The sequence below is a fragment of the Miniopterus natalensis genome, chromosome 2 (assembly GCF_054644295.1).
Source record: "Miniopterus natalensis isolate mMinNat1 chromosome 2, mMinNat1.hap1, whole genome shotgun sequence".
NCBI classification, from domain to species: domain Eukaryota; kingdom Metazoa; phylum Chordata; class Mammalia; order Chiroptera; family Miniopteridae; genus Miniopterus; species Miniopterus natalensis.
In genome coordinates, this window is record NC_142082.1 from 112,605,443 (window position 1) to 112,626,614 (window position 21,172).

General features: G+C 37.2%; 1 protein-coding gene across 2 annotated transcripts in view; it reads left to right on the forward strand.

The window, feature by feature from the left end:
- The window catches only part of ATP2B1 (ATPase plasma membrane Ca2+ transporting 1), a 117,128-nt gene extending 96,309 nt beyond the window's left edge, over positions 1–20,819 (forward strand). The window contains exons 16-22 of one of the 2 annotated variants that reach the window (XM_087814500.1): positions 3,949–4,140; positions 4,377–4,590; positions 5,050–5,261; positions 6,776–6,883; positions 8,848–9,030; positions 9,420–9,506; positions 17,580–20,819. In XM_087814500.1, the coding sequence (XP_087670626.1) occupies positions 3,949–4,140; positions 4,377–4,590; positions 5,050–5,261; positions 6,776–6,883; positions 8,848–9,030; positions 9,420–9,506; positions 17,580–17,891 (1,308 nt within the window). In that variant the 3' untranslated portion in view covers positions 17,892–20,819. The remainder of the gene's footprint in view (positions 1–3,948; positions 4,141–4,376; positions 4,591–5,049; positions 5,262–6,775; positions 6,884–8,847; positions 9,031–9,419; positions 9,507–17,579) is intronic. The other variant, XM_087814501.1, reaches the window with a different exon arrangement.
- Positions 20,820–21,172: the final 353 nt, after the last annotated feature.

Here is a 21,172-nt window from a genome sequence, read left to right on the forward strand (position 1 = left end):
TCAGCTCCGTTATAATTTTAGGGGACCACAGTCATATATTCGTTCATTAACCAAAACATTTTTATACAGCTTATGACTCTAGTTTTAACATACACAGAAGAGGGTTTGATGATGGGATAATGGGATATGAACAGGATTAACTGGGGACCCCACCTGATAAAGGCCTGGAATGTTTTCTTTCCAAGCTGACATCTGATGGAGTAAAATTAGTTTGGAGACACATTGCATGTTAGCATACAGCTTGGAGAAGCTCATAAAAAAGCTATTTACCTTTTTTGTCTTTTTTAATGAAAAGTTTCCCCAAATTTTTGATTGTGGAACTAGTTTTTCTTAGTTTATTTTTCAATTATAGTTGACATACAATATTAGTTTCAGGTGTACAACATAGTGACTAGACCTTTACAAAGTGATTCCCCTGGTAAGTCTCGTACCCATCTAACTTGTACCTAGTCATTACAGTGTTATTGACTATTCCCTATGCTGCCATTTACATCCCCATGACTATTTTAATAACTGGAAATCTTGAAGGATTTTGAACAAAGGAGTGATGAGATTTGCATTTGTAAAAGACAGGAGAGTGATTAGAGGCATGGACACTTCTTGGGCTTAGATGTGTTCAATATGTTGCACATTAAAAGTAAAATACTCATATTCGAGCTAGAGACTAAAATTTTAAATTGAAATTGTTCCTTCATTGAATATTTCAAGTAGTAAAGCTTGATTTGAACTGTGCTTTTGTGTTTCCTAAAACAATATATGCCTAGCATTTAAAAAGTCAGATAGTTCTGTAAGACTTAGTACCTAGGTCCCCTTCCACATATCATTTCTTCTAGCTCATTTTTTGACTAAAGAAAACCAGCTACTTTAACTGTTTACCTCCATATATCTCAATGACATGATTATAATGCATTTTATTTACTTTTTAATAAAAGGCATTTGCTATTGACTTTTTATTAGGGAACAGAAGGATTAGCACTTTCACGTGTATACATACACAGGCACACACACTACGTCCACCCCAGTGCTCATCCATGCACACTACCTGCCCTGTTATTCTGCCGTCAGAGTTATATTACTATTTTGGATCGATCAATATAGTTATTTTTATTTCTTTGCACAACTTTTTGTATTTCCTGTAAATTATCTTTTTCATTCTCTTTCTTCATTTTATTTTTGCTTAGTTTTTCTTTGTACTTAATAATAATGCATCATCAAATTCTTCTTGACATCTGGCACTTATACTCCTGTTTCCTCTACACAGTTTCTTCTTTGTGGAATATTCCCCCTGATTTTGGACTTCTTGGACGTATTATCTGGTCTTTTTCCTGTTTACCATACCTTTGTTGTCCTGCCTTATTTCCAGGGCTATTTCCTCAACTTGTTTTTTCATTTATGTGAGTCATACTTAATTTCCAAGCGTTGTTTTAGATCTCTGAGTTTTTGTTCTTGTTTTAACATCCTGTTCTTATTTCACTGATGTGCCTTTTACCTTTCTAAAGATTTGATTTTTTTTTTTAATGAGCTTTTGTTTCTGCAGAGTCTATCTCCACTTTCCTTTTGGTTTAGTCTCTGTCTTTCATGTTAGTACTTTCCTAAGATGTCCTGTTTGCTAGTAAAGTTGAAAAGCTGGAAAGTCTTGGGCCTATAGGTGGGATTTGGCAACCAGGAGCTTCTCTGTAAAGGTGTATGGCTTAGCCATTTCACTTCTTAGGGTACCTTGAATTGCAGTATTTTTAGGTCTTTCTCTTAAGATGATCAGATTTCCCAGAAAAGAATCTTTAAATCTGCTACCTAGAGAGCAATCCTGAATACTGGTATCCTGGGAAACAGGTAGAGAAGGAAAGAAGATAGTCTTAACATTCATTAAACAGAGTTACTCTGAACACTCCCCCCATCCCCTTTTTTTTTAAAATTCTCATCCAAGGGTATTTTTTTCCATTGCTTTTCAGAGAGAGTGGAAGGGAGAGAGAGAAACATCGATTGGTTGCCTCCCACACTCACCCCAACCGGGGCTGGGGATCAAGCCTGCAACCGAGGTACATGCCCTTGGCTGGAATCGAACCTGCAACCCTTCAGTCCAAGGACCGATGCTCTAACCACTGACCCAAACCGGCGAGGGCTCCCCCCCCCTTTTTAAATACGTTTTTATAGATTTCAGAGAGAAGAAGCTAGAGGGAAAGAGACAAATATCTGTCCACTGCCTCTTGCTTACTCTGTACTAGGGATCGAGCCTGCAATCCAGTGAAGTGCCCTGACCAGAATCATACCTCTGACCTCCTGGTGCACGGGATTACGCTCAACCAACTGAGCCACACCAGCCACGTTCCCCTTTTTTTCAGTGTCGCACCCTGTACTCAACAGTGCCTAGTACCCTTCAGTCCAGACATTCTCTGTCATACTCCCTCTAGGAAATTAGCAGGCAGTCTTTTGCCGTGTCAGAGGGAGTGGCGGATTGCCTGGTTGCGTGAATGTGAGAAGGGGCTTTAAGTATCTAGCTTTCTTTTCACTTTGTTACTAACATATAGCACACATACAGAAAAGTACCTGAGTCGTAAGTACACAACTGCTGGATTATCACACGGAACAGACCTGGTCTATGCAGGGCAAGAAATAGAATATTACCTATACCCCAGGCAGGCACCTCAATCACACTCACTTCTAGTTACTGCCCTGCCTCTCTGCAAAGATAACCAGTATTCTGAAGATTACTTTAGTCTGTTTTTGAACTTTGTGCATAGGAATCATTTGAGTCCAGCTTCCTTTATTTATTATTATGCTTGCGAGGTTCATCTGTGTTGTTGTAGCTAGTATAGTTCACTCTTTTTTAATTAATCGTGACATTAACCCATTCCATTCTGCTGTTGACGGACACTGTTGTTCTTAGTTTGGACCTTCTAAGTACTTCTTCAGTGTCTTCCATAGACTTTCGAGAAATCCTCTTATTTTTTTCACTCCTTCACCCCTGCTGCCAGTTGTCCCTGGTGCTGCCAGGTCCTGAGCTTATACAGGAGAGGTCTGTGGTGCAAAAAAAAGGCTATGTCTCTGCTTCCCCTACTGTTGGCTTGGGATTCTGTTTTCTGGGGGTCTGCTAATGTTACTTAATTTTGGCTATCTGCTTTTCAGCCTCTTAAGATTTTCTTGCAGTATCTTCTTTCCACTAACTTAGTCTTTGTGAGTTTTTATTTTTTTAATATATCTTTTTGTGTGACTTTTGGAAGGAAGTGGGGTAATCCCTCTGTCCATTCCTCTTTTTTTTAACCCAATTTAAACTTTATTTTCAACCCCTTTTTTTTTATTTTTGACTTCTCTTAAGATAGAATTTCTGAGAGATATCTTAGAATAACTATATTACCTACTCTTACAATATTTTTTTTGGTTTTTGTTCAAAATATTACAGATGTCCCTTTTTCTCCCCAGTGATCCATTCCACCCTGCCTACCCTTCTCCCCAGTCCCTCTCTACACCATTGTCCATGTCCTTGGGCTGTGCATATATGCATATAAATTCTTTGGTTACTCTCTCCCCCTCCACTCACCTGCCCCCCTTCATCCCTCTGAGATTCGTCAGTCTGATCCATGCTTCTGTGTCATTGAATCAGTTCTGTTCATCATTTTCTTAAGTTCCTTAGATTCCACATATAAGTGAGAACATGTGATGTTTGTCTTTCGCTGCCTGGCTTATTTCGCTTAGCATAATATTCTCCAGGTCCATCCATACTGTCCTAAACAGTACGAGACCCTTCTTCTTTACAGCTGCATAGTATTCCATGGTGTAAGTGTCCCACAGCTTTTTTTTCCACTCATCTACTGATGGGTTACAATAAATTTAAGTCAATAATTATTAAGTATAATGGTGAGTTTTTTGTTGATCAATTGAATATTACCCTTCTGAATATTTAAAAGTTATATATTTTAAATCTTTAGTCTAATTTACATAATTTTTTAATAGGGCATCGCTGGAACTGATGTGGCTAAAGAAGCGTCTGATATCATTCTCACAGATGACAACTTTACAAGCATTGTTAAAGCAGTTATGTGGGGACGAAATGTCTATGACAGCATCTCAAAATTCCTTCAGTTCCAGCTCACTGTTAATGTCGTAGCAGTGATTGTTGCTTTCACAGGCGCCTGTATTACTCAAGTAGGTGGACAGTTTGTTCATTAAAACTTGCTTATTTTAAAGCAAATATGTGTGTAATGTGCCTTGTAAAAGCACTTAAATAATTAAATAAGCTAAAGCTTAATATTTTAGGTTAATTAATATAAAAGTGCAATCCAGTTCTATTCTTTAAGTTTTTAAATGCAAAAGGCTTCCTGAGAATTACTGAGTCCCTGAATAGTTGTGAATGTGTATATTAAGAAACGTGTCTTTTCTAGGACTCGCCGCTTAAGGCTGTGCAGATGCTGTGGGTTAACCTCATCATGGACACGCTCGCCTCCCTGGCTCTGGCAACCGAGCCCCCGACGGAGTCCCTCCTGCTTCGGAAACCTTATGGTAGAAATAAACCTCTCATCTCACGCACGATGATGAAGAACATTTTGGGTCATGCATTCTATCAACTTGTAGTAGTCTTTACGCTCTTGTTTGCTGGTAAGAATTCAGTGCCTGATAAAGCTTCAGTTGATTCTATTCCAAGCTAATATTTCAGATGATCGTTGAATGTTACAAAGTTTTCAAGAACATACGTCATTCTCTTTGACTTCTCATTTACCTTTAATTTCTCCTCCTTATCAGTGGATGCTTAGTAAATTTTGGAAGGCAGTATGAGAGCTAGTACGGGGAAGTAAAAAGAGCCCTGATTGCTTGTCCTGGCTGTGCCGCTAATTTAGACAGGTGATCTAGAGTATGTCACAATAGTTATGGGGCCCTCAGTTTGCTCATCTCTAAAACAAGAGAAAACCAGATAATCCCAGGTCCCTTCCAACTCGTTCTGTGCTGTCATTTGGGATCAAATGAAAGTCTGGCTAGGTTTTATTACTGCATACCTCCTTGAAAATGTTAAGTGACTTTATATGATCATTACAAAATAATAATTTTTCATTCTTTCAGGAGAAAAGTTTTTTGATATTGATAGTGGAAGAAACGCTCCTCTGCATGCTCCTCCTTCGGAACATTACACTATTGTTTTTAATACATTTGTGCTGATGCAACTTTTCAACGAAATAAATGCCCGGAAAATTCATGGTGAAAGAAATGTGTTTGAAGGAATCTTTAATAATATCATCTTCTGCTCAATTGTTTTAGGCACTTTTGTGGTACAGGTGGGTAATTGGAAAAGATAGTTTCAAATCTGATTATTATGTGGGAGATTGTAGGTGAACAGGTGGCTTATTCCAGAAATTACGTGACTGCCATGTGTGGGGCTTCTGTGTATTGCTTTGATGATATTTAAAAAGAGTTCTAAATATCATAACTCGAGCAAAAAACTGCCCTGTCCTGAAATTCTACATGTGAGAAGAAGATGTTAAGCTAATACTACTTTAATTGCCCTCTGGGTTCTGTGATTGTGGCTACCTCACAATCACTCAGATTCTGATCGTTTCATTCTGCATCATTTCAAAACTGTTACCATTCTGACGCTGTTCAAGGTAACTTTTACAGTTTACCTTCTAGGCTTGCTTAATTGCTTCTAGCAAGTAATAGCAGGTGTGTTTCTACAGTTGAGTTTATATGCTAAAATAATAAAAGGTTTTGAAATGAATGTTTTAGATTCCATATGATTCTGAATGGCTGCATTCTGAGTTGGACATGTCAGTTTTTCATTTTGTAATATTGTCAAAACGAGGCAGAAGAGAGTGGAGAATGGGGTATGAGGAGTGGGGTTGGGAACGAATTGAAGGACTGAAAATGTTCCCATTATTATAGAAGTCAGTCTAAAAACAAAACTAATGATCACTGTGCACGTGGTGATTTTATATAACTGTATTATAGCTATGTTTTTATATCATCTTGTATTCTGTGGTACACTTCTGTAAAAATGATTGTGTAGTAGGATCTGAAATCAAAACAGGTAAATGAATGATACATGATCACACTAGGAAGTCAGTAAACAGGATAAAATTTCAAATTAAAAAGTGAGCTTTTTTTTAAGTTTATTCAACCTATACCTTGTATACTGTAGATACCAAAACCAAAACCCTTGACTTACTTATTTCTGTAAAAACTATTTCTGTTAGCTTTGCATTTCTATAAATTTTAGGAGAAATATTGCTTACTTGCTATGTAGTTTCTGAAAGTGTTTTATTTAGATTTTACAAAAATCGTTCATGACATGCTCAAGTTTTAGCTTTTTCTTGCTACAGAATTGAGGTTTATGTGATCTGTTATTAAAATATGGGGATTACAAAAATTTAACTATCTCTGTATCAAGCAATTCTGGTAACTTAGTTCCCGACAAAGGTTGATATACTTAAAACAGTTAATGTAAGGTGTCATTCTTCAATGCCTTATGAACACGCCAGTGCTACTGAAAGTGTGGTCGGAAACAGTATGAGGTTATCTCCTTGATCATGGGAACTGTCTTTTTTTTTTTTTTTTAATTTCTAGTAAGCATAATTTAAACATGAAATAATACCTGCATTTATATTTTTGGACAGAGGGATTTTACTTTATTTCATTTGTCTTATTTTCAGCTGTGAATATTATACAGATCACCATCAGAATAATGGATGTTTAGCTTAAAATTTAGAGGACATAAATTTGGGTAATTTTTTGAAGTATATGAATTGTAAAATGTAAAAGATTTAAATAAACTTACTCTTGATTATTCCTCCAGATAATAATTGTGCAATTTGGTGGAAAGCCTTTCAGTTGTTCAGAACTTTCGGTAGAACAGTGGCTATGGTCAGTATTCCTAGGAATGGGAACGTTACTCTGGGGCCAGGTAAAAACATAATCATCTTTTGTTTAAACCTTAAATGATTTTTAAAAGAAATTTCTAGTGTGTATTTTCTTAAAGCAGTTCTCTACTTGATTCTAAGTAGTTACCATTTTAGGGCAAAAAGGGCATTTAGGGATATGGTTTTTTAAAATGTAATATTTGCTTTAATATGTCTCTTGCTGTTTATTATGATTATGCCTATATAATAAAACACTTTAAATTTCTTACATATTTTTTTAACTTGTTTTTTAGAGCAAGTTTTACAATGGTGCTTTAATTATGCATTTATAACTGGTTAGGATTCTAATATCTGTATCTTTTGCTCTATGGCCTGTTTTTGCATGTTTAGAATACTTTTACAAAAATATAAAACATTATGTGCCTTAGATTATATCATTTTTCGTGTAATGTAATCCAGAATGTAGCATAGGAAAAATCTTGAATTTCAGTTTGCATAGAGAATGTTTCCGTAAAAATAATGGTATTGGGAAAAACAGGCCATAAAATGACATTTTAGATTATTTGGATCGAATGGCTCTAACAGCATATATACATAAAATACAGTGCCTGAAAATGAGATATACCCCATTTTTATTGTAGGCAGCTGACTTGCAGGTGCATGTCATTATTTTTAAAAGATAAGTGATAATGGTGTGTATGTTGTTCATTTTAAGCCCATTACCATTACTATAAAACTAACCGATAAATAATCTATACTAACGTTTTCATAAACGAAGGTTAACATAATGTTAAGGTGTGTAACTTGTGTGAACTAATTTATTGTTCTTCTGCAAGTCAATCAAAACCAAACATCCAGGTTTTTCTTGAAGTTAATCTTTTATCTCTCTGTTTTTTTACATTGTGTTTCTAAGTTCTGAGGTTTCTCTTACTCATTTTGAACACCTGATTAATAGAGATTTTCTTTTAAGCATGATCCATATTTGGTCCACCTTTCTTTTTGACTACCATTCTAATTATTTTATAATGTTCTCTCATGGGGAGAACAGGACCCCACAATCTCCCCCCAAATCTGGCTGATTTAGGAAGAGGAAATTCAGTATAGCATACATACCCAACCGGCATCAGTTACCGTCTCTGGTTGACACTGTCTATTGAATTTAAGTGTGCGATGGTAGAAAGCACTGATTCGGGTGGTCAGGGGACCTAGGGTCTTAGTCACTCCATGAGCAAGTCTCTTCTCCTCTTCTCGGGTCTCTGAGCCTGTGTCACCTCTGTGAAGTGAGGTGGTTGGACTAGGAGTTCTCTAAGCAGTTCTGATTCTGACCACAGGCTTTTTCCCCCCTGATAAGCCCATCTTCCTTGAGGAATGGCTGTTAACATCTATAAGTTCATAAGCATTTGTTTGTGGTTTTGTATCCTTTGTTTTCTGGGGCATCTGTTTCTGTTTGGTGTCATTATCAATCCGTGTTAACCCAATTTTTTAAGTAGTTGCTTTTATAAAACTAAATACATTTAATAAGCAAAAACTATTAGTTTACAGAACACTATTTTTAGTTTAACCTTGAAGATTTTTGGAATTTGGGTATGTTTTTTTCTCATTGAATTCTTACAGCACTGATGAAATACAAATTTGTCTTACATCCAGTAAGACTACCTGCCATTTTATTTTATTTGAAATAAATATAACTAATATGAGTTCAAGTAAATGTATATATGTCGTAGTATGGTTTTAAAATTTACTGTCATGAATGTCCTAAAGTGCAAAAAATGTAATCAGGTTATTTCCATTCGAGAAAACTTTTTTACTCTTCAAACTTAAGTCTTTTGTGCAGCCAAGAAGAATATTTTTTGTCTTTAGAAAGAAAGCGTCTGAGGGACAGGATCTCATTGCTTCTTGGTGAAGTTAGTTGGTTACACTCGCACCTTTTCATACCCTTTGTAGTAAAGCTGATCAGTTTAATTGTACTTGATAGGATTTATTTCAAGTTCTTTCCCCTGTGTTGTAGCTTATTTCAACAATTCCAACTAGCCGTTTAAAATTCCTAAAAGAAGCTGGTCATGGAACACAAAAGGAAGAAATACCTGAGGAAGAGTTAGCAGAGGACGTGGAAGAGATCGATCACGCCGAAAGGGAGTTGCGGCGTGGCCAGATCTTGTGGTTTAGAGGTCTGAACAGAATCCAGACGCAGGTATGGGCCTGGAGAGAGGTAGGAGAGGGGATGGGAATGGGAGCCAGCCAAGGGCTTTTGGACCTGGGGAGGAGGTGTGAGCACTCTCCTTAACTTCCTTCCTAGCCTTCCCAACCCACAAAACTTATTTCTTTTGAAAAGTAATTGTGGTACCTGGAATGAGTGAAAGTTTTAACTGATCATGAAAGAATGTGTCTATATGCCCCTAAGCTTCTTTTTTCCTAGCTTCCCCCCCCCTTCATCACAAAATACTACTCTTGCCTATTTATCTGCTCTGTAAAAAGTGCCTTTTTTCTTTACTTTTTGTATGTTGATAGATGGAATGGTCCTTTCTCTTGTTCTCTCTCTCTCTTGCTGAGCAAGCTGTCACAATCTCTGATTCCTTGCAGATGGATGTAGTGAATGCTTTCCAGAGTGGAAGTACCATTCAGGGGGCTCTAAGGCGGCAACCCTCCATCGCCAGCCAGCATCATGATGTAACAAATATTTCTACCCCTACACATGTAGTGTTTTCCTCTTCTACTGCTTCTACTACTGTGGGGTGTGAGTGTGTGTTCCTAAGTGCATGAAATTAACATTTCCTACTTCACACACCTAACGTTTCTCATTTTCTCCTTAATGTTTAAATTCATTGTTCAGGCTTTTCATAAAGCTTTCTTTTCGTAAAGTGGATTGAGACCTCAAAGTGTTGTCATTGTTGTTGTTTTATTTCTTAGAGGGCTAGATAACAGGTGGAACAATTGCAACCAAAGATTAGATATGAAATCTGTGAGCTTGTCTTTAATATGGGGAATAAAATTGTAGCTTAGAATTTGTGAAACTACTATAAATTTTTGAGTATATGCCTTTAAACATGTTCGTATTGCATGGTGCCCAGAAGCATGTTATTTTAAAGTGATCTGATTGTGTTTTTAAAGCTAAAAATGAATTGAGCATTTTGACTTTCACCTTGTTGAGGCTGGAAAGTAAGTTAGAAGGAAAGTTCTCAATATACAGCCAGTTGTTTGCCTTCTTAGCCTAGATAGACATTGTGGCCTTGTTTTGGACTTTTTTTTTTCTTTTGGGGTGTGTGTGTGTTTGTATAAGCTTCAGAGCTCCATGGTATTTATGGGTGTGTTTTTCATTTGTATAATCAATTTAATTTAAAATTGTGTACTAGATAAGAAATAATCTGTTATTTTAAGTTTTCCAAAGAAGTAGGGAAACTGTATTATTGATTAATTATTGAGCCATTTCATGTCATGCTTTCCATTAACTGACTAGAATAACAAATTTCCTTACAGGTTTTTAGTAAATGGCAAACTGCCCAAAAGCTTTATAACCTGTACTATCCTTACTGTGATAGAGTCTTGATTTTGTGGTGGATTCTCAGTATGTTGGAGGCACTAAAGATATACGTCCACCCACCCCCAAAGTCAGCTGAGATACCCGAGGTTAATCTTCTTTTGGGGAGAGACCTGTCTTTACTATTTGGCCTTTAGCCAGTTAAGGACTGAAGGAACCTTGGGAAGCTGAAGAGAGGATAGTTGAGGGAGAAAACAATGATGTTTCACAGAGGACTCTTTATTCAGTGCCTTTTTGTTCACTGTTTGCTTAAGTAATTTTCATTTGTTAATCTTGACAGGGTTGTAAAACAGGCAGAACAGGAACTGTTCCCCATTTTACTTTGAGAACTGACTTGGAGCTTAAATGACTTGTTCATGGCTAATGAGCAGAGGCAGTGTGATGTAGAGCAAAGAGCAGACAGGGGCTCTCAGGACAGACTGACCCAGTGATGTTAGCCAGGGCATTACATTGACATATGTGGACAGATAGGAATCTTTCTTTTAAAAACTACCCCTGAGGCCGGCCGGTGTGGCTCAGTGGTTGCGCGCCGCCCCATGCACCAAGAGGTCTCCCATTCCCGTCCCAGTCAGGGCACGAGACAGGTTTGCGGGCTTCATCCCCAGTAGGGGGCGTACAGAAGCCAGCCCATCCATGTTTCTCTTCTATTGCTGTTTCTATTTCTCTATCCCTTCTCCCTCTCCCTTCCTCTCTTCTAAAAAACAATAAAAAAAAATATTTTAAAAAATACCCTGAGCCCTGGCCCATGTGGCTCAGTTGGGTGGGCGTCATCCCATGCACCGAAAGGGTGCTGATTTCATCCCAGTAGGGGGTGTGCAGGAGGCAGCCAGTCGATGTTGCACTCTCACGAGTATGTTTCTCTCTTCTCCCTTCCCCTCTCTCTAAAAATCAATAAACTATTCATGTATATGTGTATATATATGAATGTGTGTGTGTGTTCTCACCCGAGGATATTTTTTCCATTGATTTTTGCGTGTGAGAGAGAGTAGAGGGGAGAATGGGGGAAAGAGAGAGACATCGATGTGAGAGAGACACACCAATTGATTGCCTCCCCCACTAGCCTGGACTGGAGCCAGGGATCGGACCTGCATCCCAGCTTCGTACACTTGACTGAGAATCGAACCCACAATCTTTCATTGCGAGGGCCAGTGCTCTAACCACTGAGATATACCCGCCAGGGTTCAATAACCTATTTAAAAAAATAAATAAATAAATAAAAACACACCTAGCCCTGATACTACCTACCTGAAAGAAATGGTATGTGTAATGGCCCGGCCTTATGCCTAGGACAATAGCTAATGTCAGTTGCATCCCTCCCTCCCTGTATCTGTGGATTTCACATTATTTCTGGCTCTTGAGAACTGATTACAACTCATCTCTTCATCTACCGTTAAGTGTTCCACGTGTAAAAAGCCTACCATATGCCAGGGCTGTACTAGAACCTTGAGACATTGCAGTCTAGTAAGGAAAACAAACAAGTACTTGGGAATTACTACATGGAAATAGAACACAGAAATATTATAATAGGGTCCTTAACATACCCTGGGAAGCCAGGGAAAATTACCTGAAGGAAATGACTCCTGAGCTGATTCCTGATAGAATTCACTCAGTTGGGGAAAGCAGGCCTCAGTGACATAGCTTGGTACTAAAAGATTAATAAAATGTAAGGATTTATGGAGCTGGAATGAATGGTAAGGATCTGTTTATATCCTGTAAGAAGCATCCAAAATGAGACTTTGATCCTGAAAGACTTCCCTGCACTCAAAATTTGAAATTTGAAAAATTTCCAACAAAAAGACAAGTTGAAAGATTAATACATGAATAATACTTTTTATCTGGATTTACCACTTCTTAATATTTCATGGCATCTGCTTTATTTATCTATATATTAATATATACTTGAGCCATTTGAAAGTGGCAAGATACGATGACATTTCATCTCTGAATTCTTCAGCATGTACCTCCTAAAAATAAGTCTCCTGCATAATCATACTGTATTACCACATCAAGAAATTTAACAGTAATACCATTTTATCTAGTATACAGTCCATATTCAGATTTCTCCAGTTACCCCCTAAATGTCTTTTATAACTTTTATTGAGCCCAGGATTCAAGAAAGAATCATCTCTAGTCTCCTTTCATCTAGGTCTATTTTTTCTACCTTTATTTTTCAGGACATTGACTTTTTTGAAGAATCCAGGCCAGTTGTCTTATAAAGTGTACAACATTCTGAATTTCTTTGTTTCCTCAAGAGTAGCTTCATGTTAAACTTTTCTGACAAGTTTACATGCCAGGGTGGCGTGTACCTTTATTTCAACAAAATTTTAAATTATTGACTTTTTATATGGAGGGGTGTCACATGACTTTAGGTATACAATATTTACTATATTTTTCTGTATAATTGTGTTCCAGGCCTTATGTTAAATATCAGATCAGTCACCAACTTTATTTTAAGACGTACTGACCTATACCTGCCTCTTTACCAGGCTCTTTTCTGATGCACAAATATGAGTGAGGACTCTGAGTTGCTGGGCCCGTGTGGCCCGGTGATAAAGGTGTACTTCAGGGTGACGAGGGCAGGTTTGGAGTTATTGCTTCATCAAGGTTTGAGATGTTTATTTCTTTATTCTGTGTTCTGTGTTCTTGGAACATATGGAAGTGTTGAGGGCTGGTGTATATTCTTGTTCATGATGTTATCATTGTACACTAACCGTTGCGGCCATTATATTGCTGTCACCATGAATTTCTTTTAACCTTGCTGGGGAAGCTTTGTGTTAGGTGGTTGTACAGAGTACCAGCCAATACATAGAATTACTTATTAGTGTTAATATATGTAAGGAAAGGTTCAGTTTCCTCACTGTGTTCCTGCCCTAATATAGAATAGTCTTAGAAATGTCTGTGGACATCAGACTTCTTTGACTGTTCCTTGGAACCTTTGCTTTGCTGAATGGAAAAAATAATGGTCCATTTTCACTTTGTCATATCCTACACTTGAAACATCTCTGGAGAGATCTTTTCCCCCTCAGTTATTAATCAGAGGTTTACTCCTAAAGATCTCTAAAGAAAACATTTATAGTTTATCTTTCTTTCTAAAGTATATCATTCTAATGTCAGTGTTCACAATTAGTAAATTCCTTGGCTGAATCAATAGTTAAACTCCTGGAAAGGAGAAATTGAGAGGAAATTTGGTCTGCTAGGTGAAGGGTTGATAAACTGTAGCCTGGGGGCCAAATGTGGCCTGTGGCCTGTTTTGAAAATAAATTTTTATTGGAACAGAGTTGTGCTCATTTAAATATCGTCTGGGGTAGTTTTTGCAGTACACTGGCAGAGTCAAGTAGTTGCATCAGAGACCATATGGCTCACAAAAACTATATTTACCCTCTGGTTTTTTACAGAAAATGTTTGCCAACCTCCATTCCAGATAAATGAAACGTTACACAAGTGGGTCTTAGAGAAAATTTGATGTGCAAATACCCAACTTTGGAAAACAACCTAGAATTTCTTGTTGCATAGTATCTTTTCTTTTACCATTACAATTCTTTGTTAGTATACATGATAATGAATATAAATTTCAGAACTGGGCAATCTGTTGTAGAAGGTAAGATATGTCAGGTAGTGACTAAAATAGTCTCATGTTTTAGACCTAACCTTGTATATCATGAATTTACTCTAAAAAAAAATTTTGACACAAGGATTATTGAATTTTTCTTAATTTAAATAATTTTAGGAGTTATAATTTTGATTTGTATTGTAGGTCTCAGTAAATATTAAAGGAATTGTTAAACAGTAAGGCTTGGATTGTCAAGAATGGTAGTTAAGGTTACTTCTCTTTTGTTTAAATTGAATTCTTTATAATATTAAAATAATTCCCTACTTACCTAAAGTATTGTGTACACAGCTGTGCTTTTTAGTTACTCAGAATTACTATTGTACTGTGAGAATTGTACATTTAGAAGGTAATAGAGATCACAGCAAGTGTGGGTTAGCTGAACTGCTTTCCTTCGAGAGTGCTTTTTTATGTGTGTTCTTCATGAGTAGAAAGTAAAGCAAGTTTGGCTCGGTGACCCCTGGTTAATCTAGATTTCATTGTGTGTATCTAATAGGGGAACTGTTCCTTGAAATTGCATTGCTTTGGAGCGATTCTGAGCTGTCCTTTTACATGTCCTGTCATCGTGTGGCTAAGTAGCGAAGTCAGAGAAAGACAGCATTGACCTCAAGCTTAGGAAGTATTTTATTCTAGTGAAGTTAACTACAAAGTTAATGTCCACGTGTTCTCTTACTCACTTTCAAAGAACCTGGAATTGGGAGTTCAGGAAACTTGACTCCAAGACATTTTGATACTGCTCAGGGTGATGTGAGAAGTCGGCCACCCATTCTCCTAGTTGCTCATTTTCACCATTTGTAGAGTGGTTCAGAGAAAATGTGTACATACAACTGACTGCTCTTCACACTCGCCCATCATAGAGCTTTGCCGACTCCTACATCTCTAACTTAAGCTCATACCTTTCTCCTGAGCGCTGGCTTTTTTCACTTGGATGTTCTGCAGCTCCACAAATTTAACATCTTCCAAATATTGATTTATTTCCCCCTTGATTTTTTACTATTCCCCTCTACCCACACCGGTCAAAACAAAACACAACTTAACTGTTTCTCTAGCTCTTATTAGCAGCATTGTCCGCAACTAAGTCAAGTATATAACAACTTCAGGGTCATTTTACACCTTAGTAAATGGGCAACAAGAGCAATAAAGGAAATTAAAATGTAGTTGCTGCTAATAGTCTGTCGAATGAAGGGACTGAAGTTATAAACACATGAATAGAACAGACTTATAAACTAGCACATGATAAAGTAGCACCACAAGTAGAGTAGATACTTGCAGTTCAAAGTGTGAATTACGGACTGGGAGCTTGTTAAAAACTCAGGACCTTGGACCCCTACTGAGGGGCCCAAGAATCTGCATTTTAACAAATCCCAGGTGCTCCTGTGCACACTGAATTTTGAGAGGTCCTGACGTTGATACTTGGGAGATAACCCTGTTCTGTGTATATGTACGGACTCATTTAATCTCCATAACAACCCCATACGTTTGGTGCCACTGTTATTTCCCATTTTATAGTTGAGGAAATCTGCTTGCCTAGGGTTCCGTGGCTAGTCGGTGGCAGAGCTGGAACCCACACCCCAGGTGGCCTTTTACGCCTGGCTGCCTCAGTCGGCTGTGCTGCACTCCTCTGAAGGGCTGAGCGAACAAGTTGTAAAGCAGCGCGCACAGCACCTAGTAAAGCAGGAGAACTCGGAGGAGAGGTGAGGCTTTAATCAGAACTGAGCATTTGTCGTCGCACACGTGAGGATCCCCTTCTCTTTATGGCTGCATAATCTCCCATTGTGTAAATATACCGCATTTTCCTTATGCACTCACCTGTCAGTGGGCATTTGAAGTTGTTTCCATGTCTTGACGATTGTGGGCAGTGCTGTGCAAGGAACACAGGAGTACAGGTATCTCTTCAAGGTTCTGATTTTTGTTTCTTTGGATAAGTTCTCAGAAGTGAGATCTAAAATAGTGAGATTCATAGAAGCAGAGAGTAGAATGGTGGTTACCAGAGGGTAGGGGGAAATGGGGAGATGTTGGCCAAGGGGTCCAAAGTTTCAGCTGTGCAAGATGAGTAAGTTCTGGAGACCTAATGCACAGCATGGTGACTGCTGGACTGTGTCACTGACCCTTGCTGAGAGGGCGGAATCCCGACTGTTCTCACCGCACACAGATGGTGACTGAGGTGATGGACATGCTAAGACATCTAAATGAGAAGATGCGTTCAGCCCTGGCCAGTGTGGCTCAGTGATTAGCGTCGACCTGTGCACCAAAGGTCTCTGGTTCGATTTCAGGTCAAGGGCGCGGACCTGGGTTGCAGGTTCGATCCCCAGCCCTAGTCCGGGTGCGTGCAGAGGCGACCAGTCGATGTGTCTCTCTCACATAGACGTCTCTCTCTCTTTCTCCTTCCCCTTCTTATCCCCCACTCCCTTCCACTCTCTAAAAATCAGTGGTAAAATATCCTTGGGTGAGGAGTCACACAAAAAATAAATACCTTCAAACATCTTTTTGAAAAAATTTATTAATTTTTTTATTGTTTTATGAGATGACGTTAGTGACTATGTTTTTTATCTGGAATGTCGTCGTCGGTTACTTCTCTTATGGTGACGTCTTCATTAAACAGGATTCATTAGAATCAAAGCAAAAGCAACACTATTTAAACTGATGTGTACTAGCTGTTCAACTGTTTAGATTTCGTCCACCTGTTTTTGAAAGTCTGTATGACACTGAGTTAATGAGACCTAATGTCAGTGTTGTGTGGTGATATTTTTTTAATTTGCCCATTTTTTTTTCATCCATGCAGCAGATTTCTGAGAAATATGTTGAGAGGCAAAAATATTAGAAAACTTTGTGTCTTCTACTTGGAAACTGTTTCACATATGAATCCCATAGGGTTTTTTGGTGTGTGTTTTTTAAGTCAGTTTTTCCAGTGAATTATAGTATTTAAATTGATTTTAAGTTTTAACCTATTATAGAGAAAAACACTATAACACTTTATAGACAAATGGCATATACTCAAATATTTATAGCTGTTTAATGGCATTTTATAGATATTTATTTGGGCTTTGTCTTTATTTTATGTTATGCCCCATGGGAATAGTGGGGTAGATGTGAGTTCATTGTTGCATTCGGCTAATATTTGCTTGGCTTTTTCATAGTTGATGACACCCTAATTCCTAGCATGATAAATAATAACCCTCTGTGCTTGACTTTTTTTAACTTATTTGAATTGTTTTCAAAATCACTTTTTTTTTTTTTTTTTTAAATCAGCTGAAGCTTGTGTATGGTTAAGTTTTTGTTTTGTTTGTTTCTTGTTTGATCTTGTTTTCTTAGGGGGAAAAATCCTATAAAATGGCTATTAAATTTTAGCCAGTGACAATGATACTTTCTTAGTATTACGTCAAATTCTATATCTCTTAATTCTTAGAGTATGCGGTTTTGTTGTTCTGTAGTGTCCTACTAAAATTCATTTTTTTACAGTGTATTGCAAGTTCCACTGCATTACATGCAAATATGATTCACTCATACCTAGCTGTTTGTGGATTCAAACTCATAAATGCACCACCTTTCAGCTAAGCTAATAGCCTACTGACATTTTTCTGTTTTCTGATATTTACAGATTCGAGTGGTGAATGCATTTCGTAGTTCTTTATATGAAGGGTTAGAAAAACCGGAATCAAGAAGTTCGATTCACAACTTTATGACACATCCTGAGTTTAGGATAGAAGATTCAGAGCCTCATATCCCCCTTATTGATGACACTGATGCTGAAGACGATGCTCCTACAAAACGTAACTCCAGTCCTCCACCCTCTCCCAACAAAAATAACAATGCTGTTGACAGCGGGATTTACCTTACAATAGAAATGAACAAGTCTGCTACCTCTTCATCCCCAGGAAGCCCACTACATAGTTTGGAAACATCACTCTGATTGTAAGCGGAATGTTAACACACTAGCTGCATTGTAAAGAAACAAATTGAAACTGGGTCTTTTCACATATTGTGACGGACAAGATCGTATTCTTGTCTTTGGACTTCAACAGAAGACACACTTGTACGAATGTAGATTTATTTTTTTAAAAAAACGCAAAGCTTTCTGCCAGACTGAGGGTGCTTTTTGGGGGGTGGGAGAAATGAACTGACAGATAAACAGTAACTCGTCATAAGTTGACCTGTGGATCATCAGTAGTACCTGAGAATGGTCCTGAACAGTGTATTAGCAGAGCTTTAGTTTATCTCAATCCTGGATGGGAGAGAGGGAGGAGTAAAGCTGGGCAAGCAAAGAGCCCTGGATCATAGAATCGATACTTTAATTTCTGCTGTTGGCTGTTAATAATTTGGATTATTTATGTTTATAAATGATACAGATCTGTTTACAAGGTTTGTAGATACTTTTTTTGTTCCTGTTCATAGATGGGAAGCTTCCTTATAACTGATGCAGAGAAAAATTAGTCCTTCAAATACTGCTCTATTTTCAGGAAAAAAAAAAAAGGGTGTTTCTATTGAAACTGTACTAAATTTTTGCCTACAATTTACCTTGTTAAATATTGTAGATAAATTGCTAATACTAATAGCCAAATAGATAACACTAATGCTTTGTTTAAAAAAACAAACAAAAACAAAACAAAACAAAAAAACATGAGCAGTGGTGTTCTAATAAAGTTATGACATCTGTCCTAATTAGTTTCTTAAATACATTTACTACTTAATGGTTTTGAAACAACTGTTTAATTTTTAAAATTTTTGAAAACTTGCTAATAACCTTTTGTTCAGAATTTAGTAGATTGTTTAATGTGGGACATCAAGTGCATAATGAAAGATGCTTGAAATGCTTTTGTTGTTTCAGGCAGGTCCAATTAAATCAAGCTATCAAACTACAAGAGAACCTTAGCCCATTTTGTTTCTGTCTAACCATGTTAGTTCAGTGATGTCTTGGTGAACTGTGAGTGAACTGTATTGATTTTTCTAATAAATCCTTAGAAACCTTCATACAGCATGAGGGCTGTTGGCATTTTGAAAAAGGTTAATAAGTAGAAGCATACATGTTTTCCTTTTGTTTTTGAAACTTGTTTGTAAGCATAAATAAATCTGCCCTTTTATTAAATAAATTCACGGCAATGTTTTTTTAAAAGGCATTTCAGCTTCTTGACTCAATTCTGCATATATGGTGCATCACTCTGTTCTCTTTAACACGATTCGAGTAAGTTTCAAGATGGTAACAGCCTCATGAGGTACTGCTTCAGTTCCTTGGTGATAATCTATTAGAACCAGATTAAGAAAATGATCACAATTTCACCATTCAACATATTCATTGAATTCAGTTTGTCTAAAACAGTCTCACAATTTTAAAAAAACAATGATCATCATTGTCTTTGATACATTTATTTTCATTCTTAAGTGGCCAAATAACAGATTAGGTAAATGAGATTATATGAAAAGGTGAAAAAGTTCCATATATTCAGATATAATTAACCACATGCTGGAATGCCCATTTCTAAGCCAATTGGATTCTTTTAAGTCTTTTCTTTCTTTCTTCTAGGAACCTTCCCTTTTTTGCCTCTGTCTTTACCTTTTAGGAACTGACATTGTGTTAGGGCCCAGATTTCACCACATATACAACCCTCAGGCTGACATAAAGTTTCCGAGGACGACTACAACATCTGACCCAGCAAAGAAACATTTAGATGACGGTGCTTGATATTTTTGGTGGGTGGGGGAAAATCTTTCTCTCCATCAGTCCTTTGCAGTAATCCTCTGCAAGTCTTAGAAACGCATTGGCTCTGTCAGCATATGTACATTTTTTCATCAGGTATTTACAGCGAATCATACTGTAAAAAGAGGTAGCATGATCTGCTGGAAAGCCTACCGGACTGGGAGTCAAGACCTGGTTTCTAGTGTCGGTTTTGCCATTAACGTGCTGCATGACCTTGGGAAAGTCATTAACCCTAAATGAGGGTGGTGGACTAGACTCTCTCGAAGAACCCTTTCAACTCTAAAAATTGACCCTATCAACTGGAGAAGCCTGCAAGGCATAGGGAATAGAGAAAAGGGAAATACTTTCAGTTTTCTTTTTTATTTTGGTTATGCTTAAATATGAATGTAATTACCAAAAGATTTAGATGTGCATGTGCTTCGGAGGATTTGTATTGAGCTTTTACAGTATTCATTTTTCAACTCAAGGCAATGGCTTTTTACACCAACTCTAATCCATACACGGGTCTTACGACATCCATGAAGTAGTAGCAAGACATGCTTAGTGTGTATTTCTCTCTTTGAGACACTGTAATTTCTACCAGAAATTCCCAGAGCATTATGTAAGCAGGGAAAAAAATGCAAGCAAGCTGTTAAAGATCTTGGATCCCATTATATAGTATGTATAGCTGAAGTCAGCATCTGTAATTCAGTCACGTTTTCTCTTTTACCCTCTAACCAAAAAGTTGTTTAATTTTGCATCCCAAATGTTTTTAATCTTTGTATATTTTTAAAAAATCCTTTCTCCTCCTCATTGCCTTTTTTGTGGTTGTAAATAGACTTACTTGCACTTTGAAGATGAGTTACTCCTTGTCATCTTACAAATATGTGATATGGTAATTTTCATAACAGATGTCAGTTTTGAACCAAGACATGGTGATTTGTTTATAAGAAGAAAAAAAAAAAAAAACTGGCTTCATTTCTGTGAAATTGCTCTTTGAAAATTTCTTTTTACACATGTAAGCCAACTGAGATACCGTGGCGGTGTTGATTTCTTTCGATGATGCTTACCATCTATTTTAGCCACTGAGCCTTTTATTATTTGTCTATTTGTAAAGTTTATTTGTCTTAACTCATTTAATAAATATACTGTTTATCTGTTTCTGAATGGGGACTGAACTTTTTGAATATTTAAATTAATCAGAACATATTGTAGAATTATTTTTTTCTACTTGAAATTTTAGAAATTTAATTGATGAAAATTCTATAATGTACTTGAAATGTGATGGTTGTGTTACAGTGAATCAGTGTCCCAATATGCATGATCTCGGCCCCCAGAATGAAAGTGGGCATATTGTTCTTACTCTCCTACCTGCCATTTTTAATCCTTGTACACAGATCATTTCTGCAGTCCATGGGAGTGTACTGTTTGGTTTATAAAAGTTGAGCTTTCCACATTAACCATACGAGTGTAAGTTTTCCTTAAATAATGCACACTTGTCAATAGCAATTATCTGGACT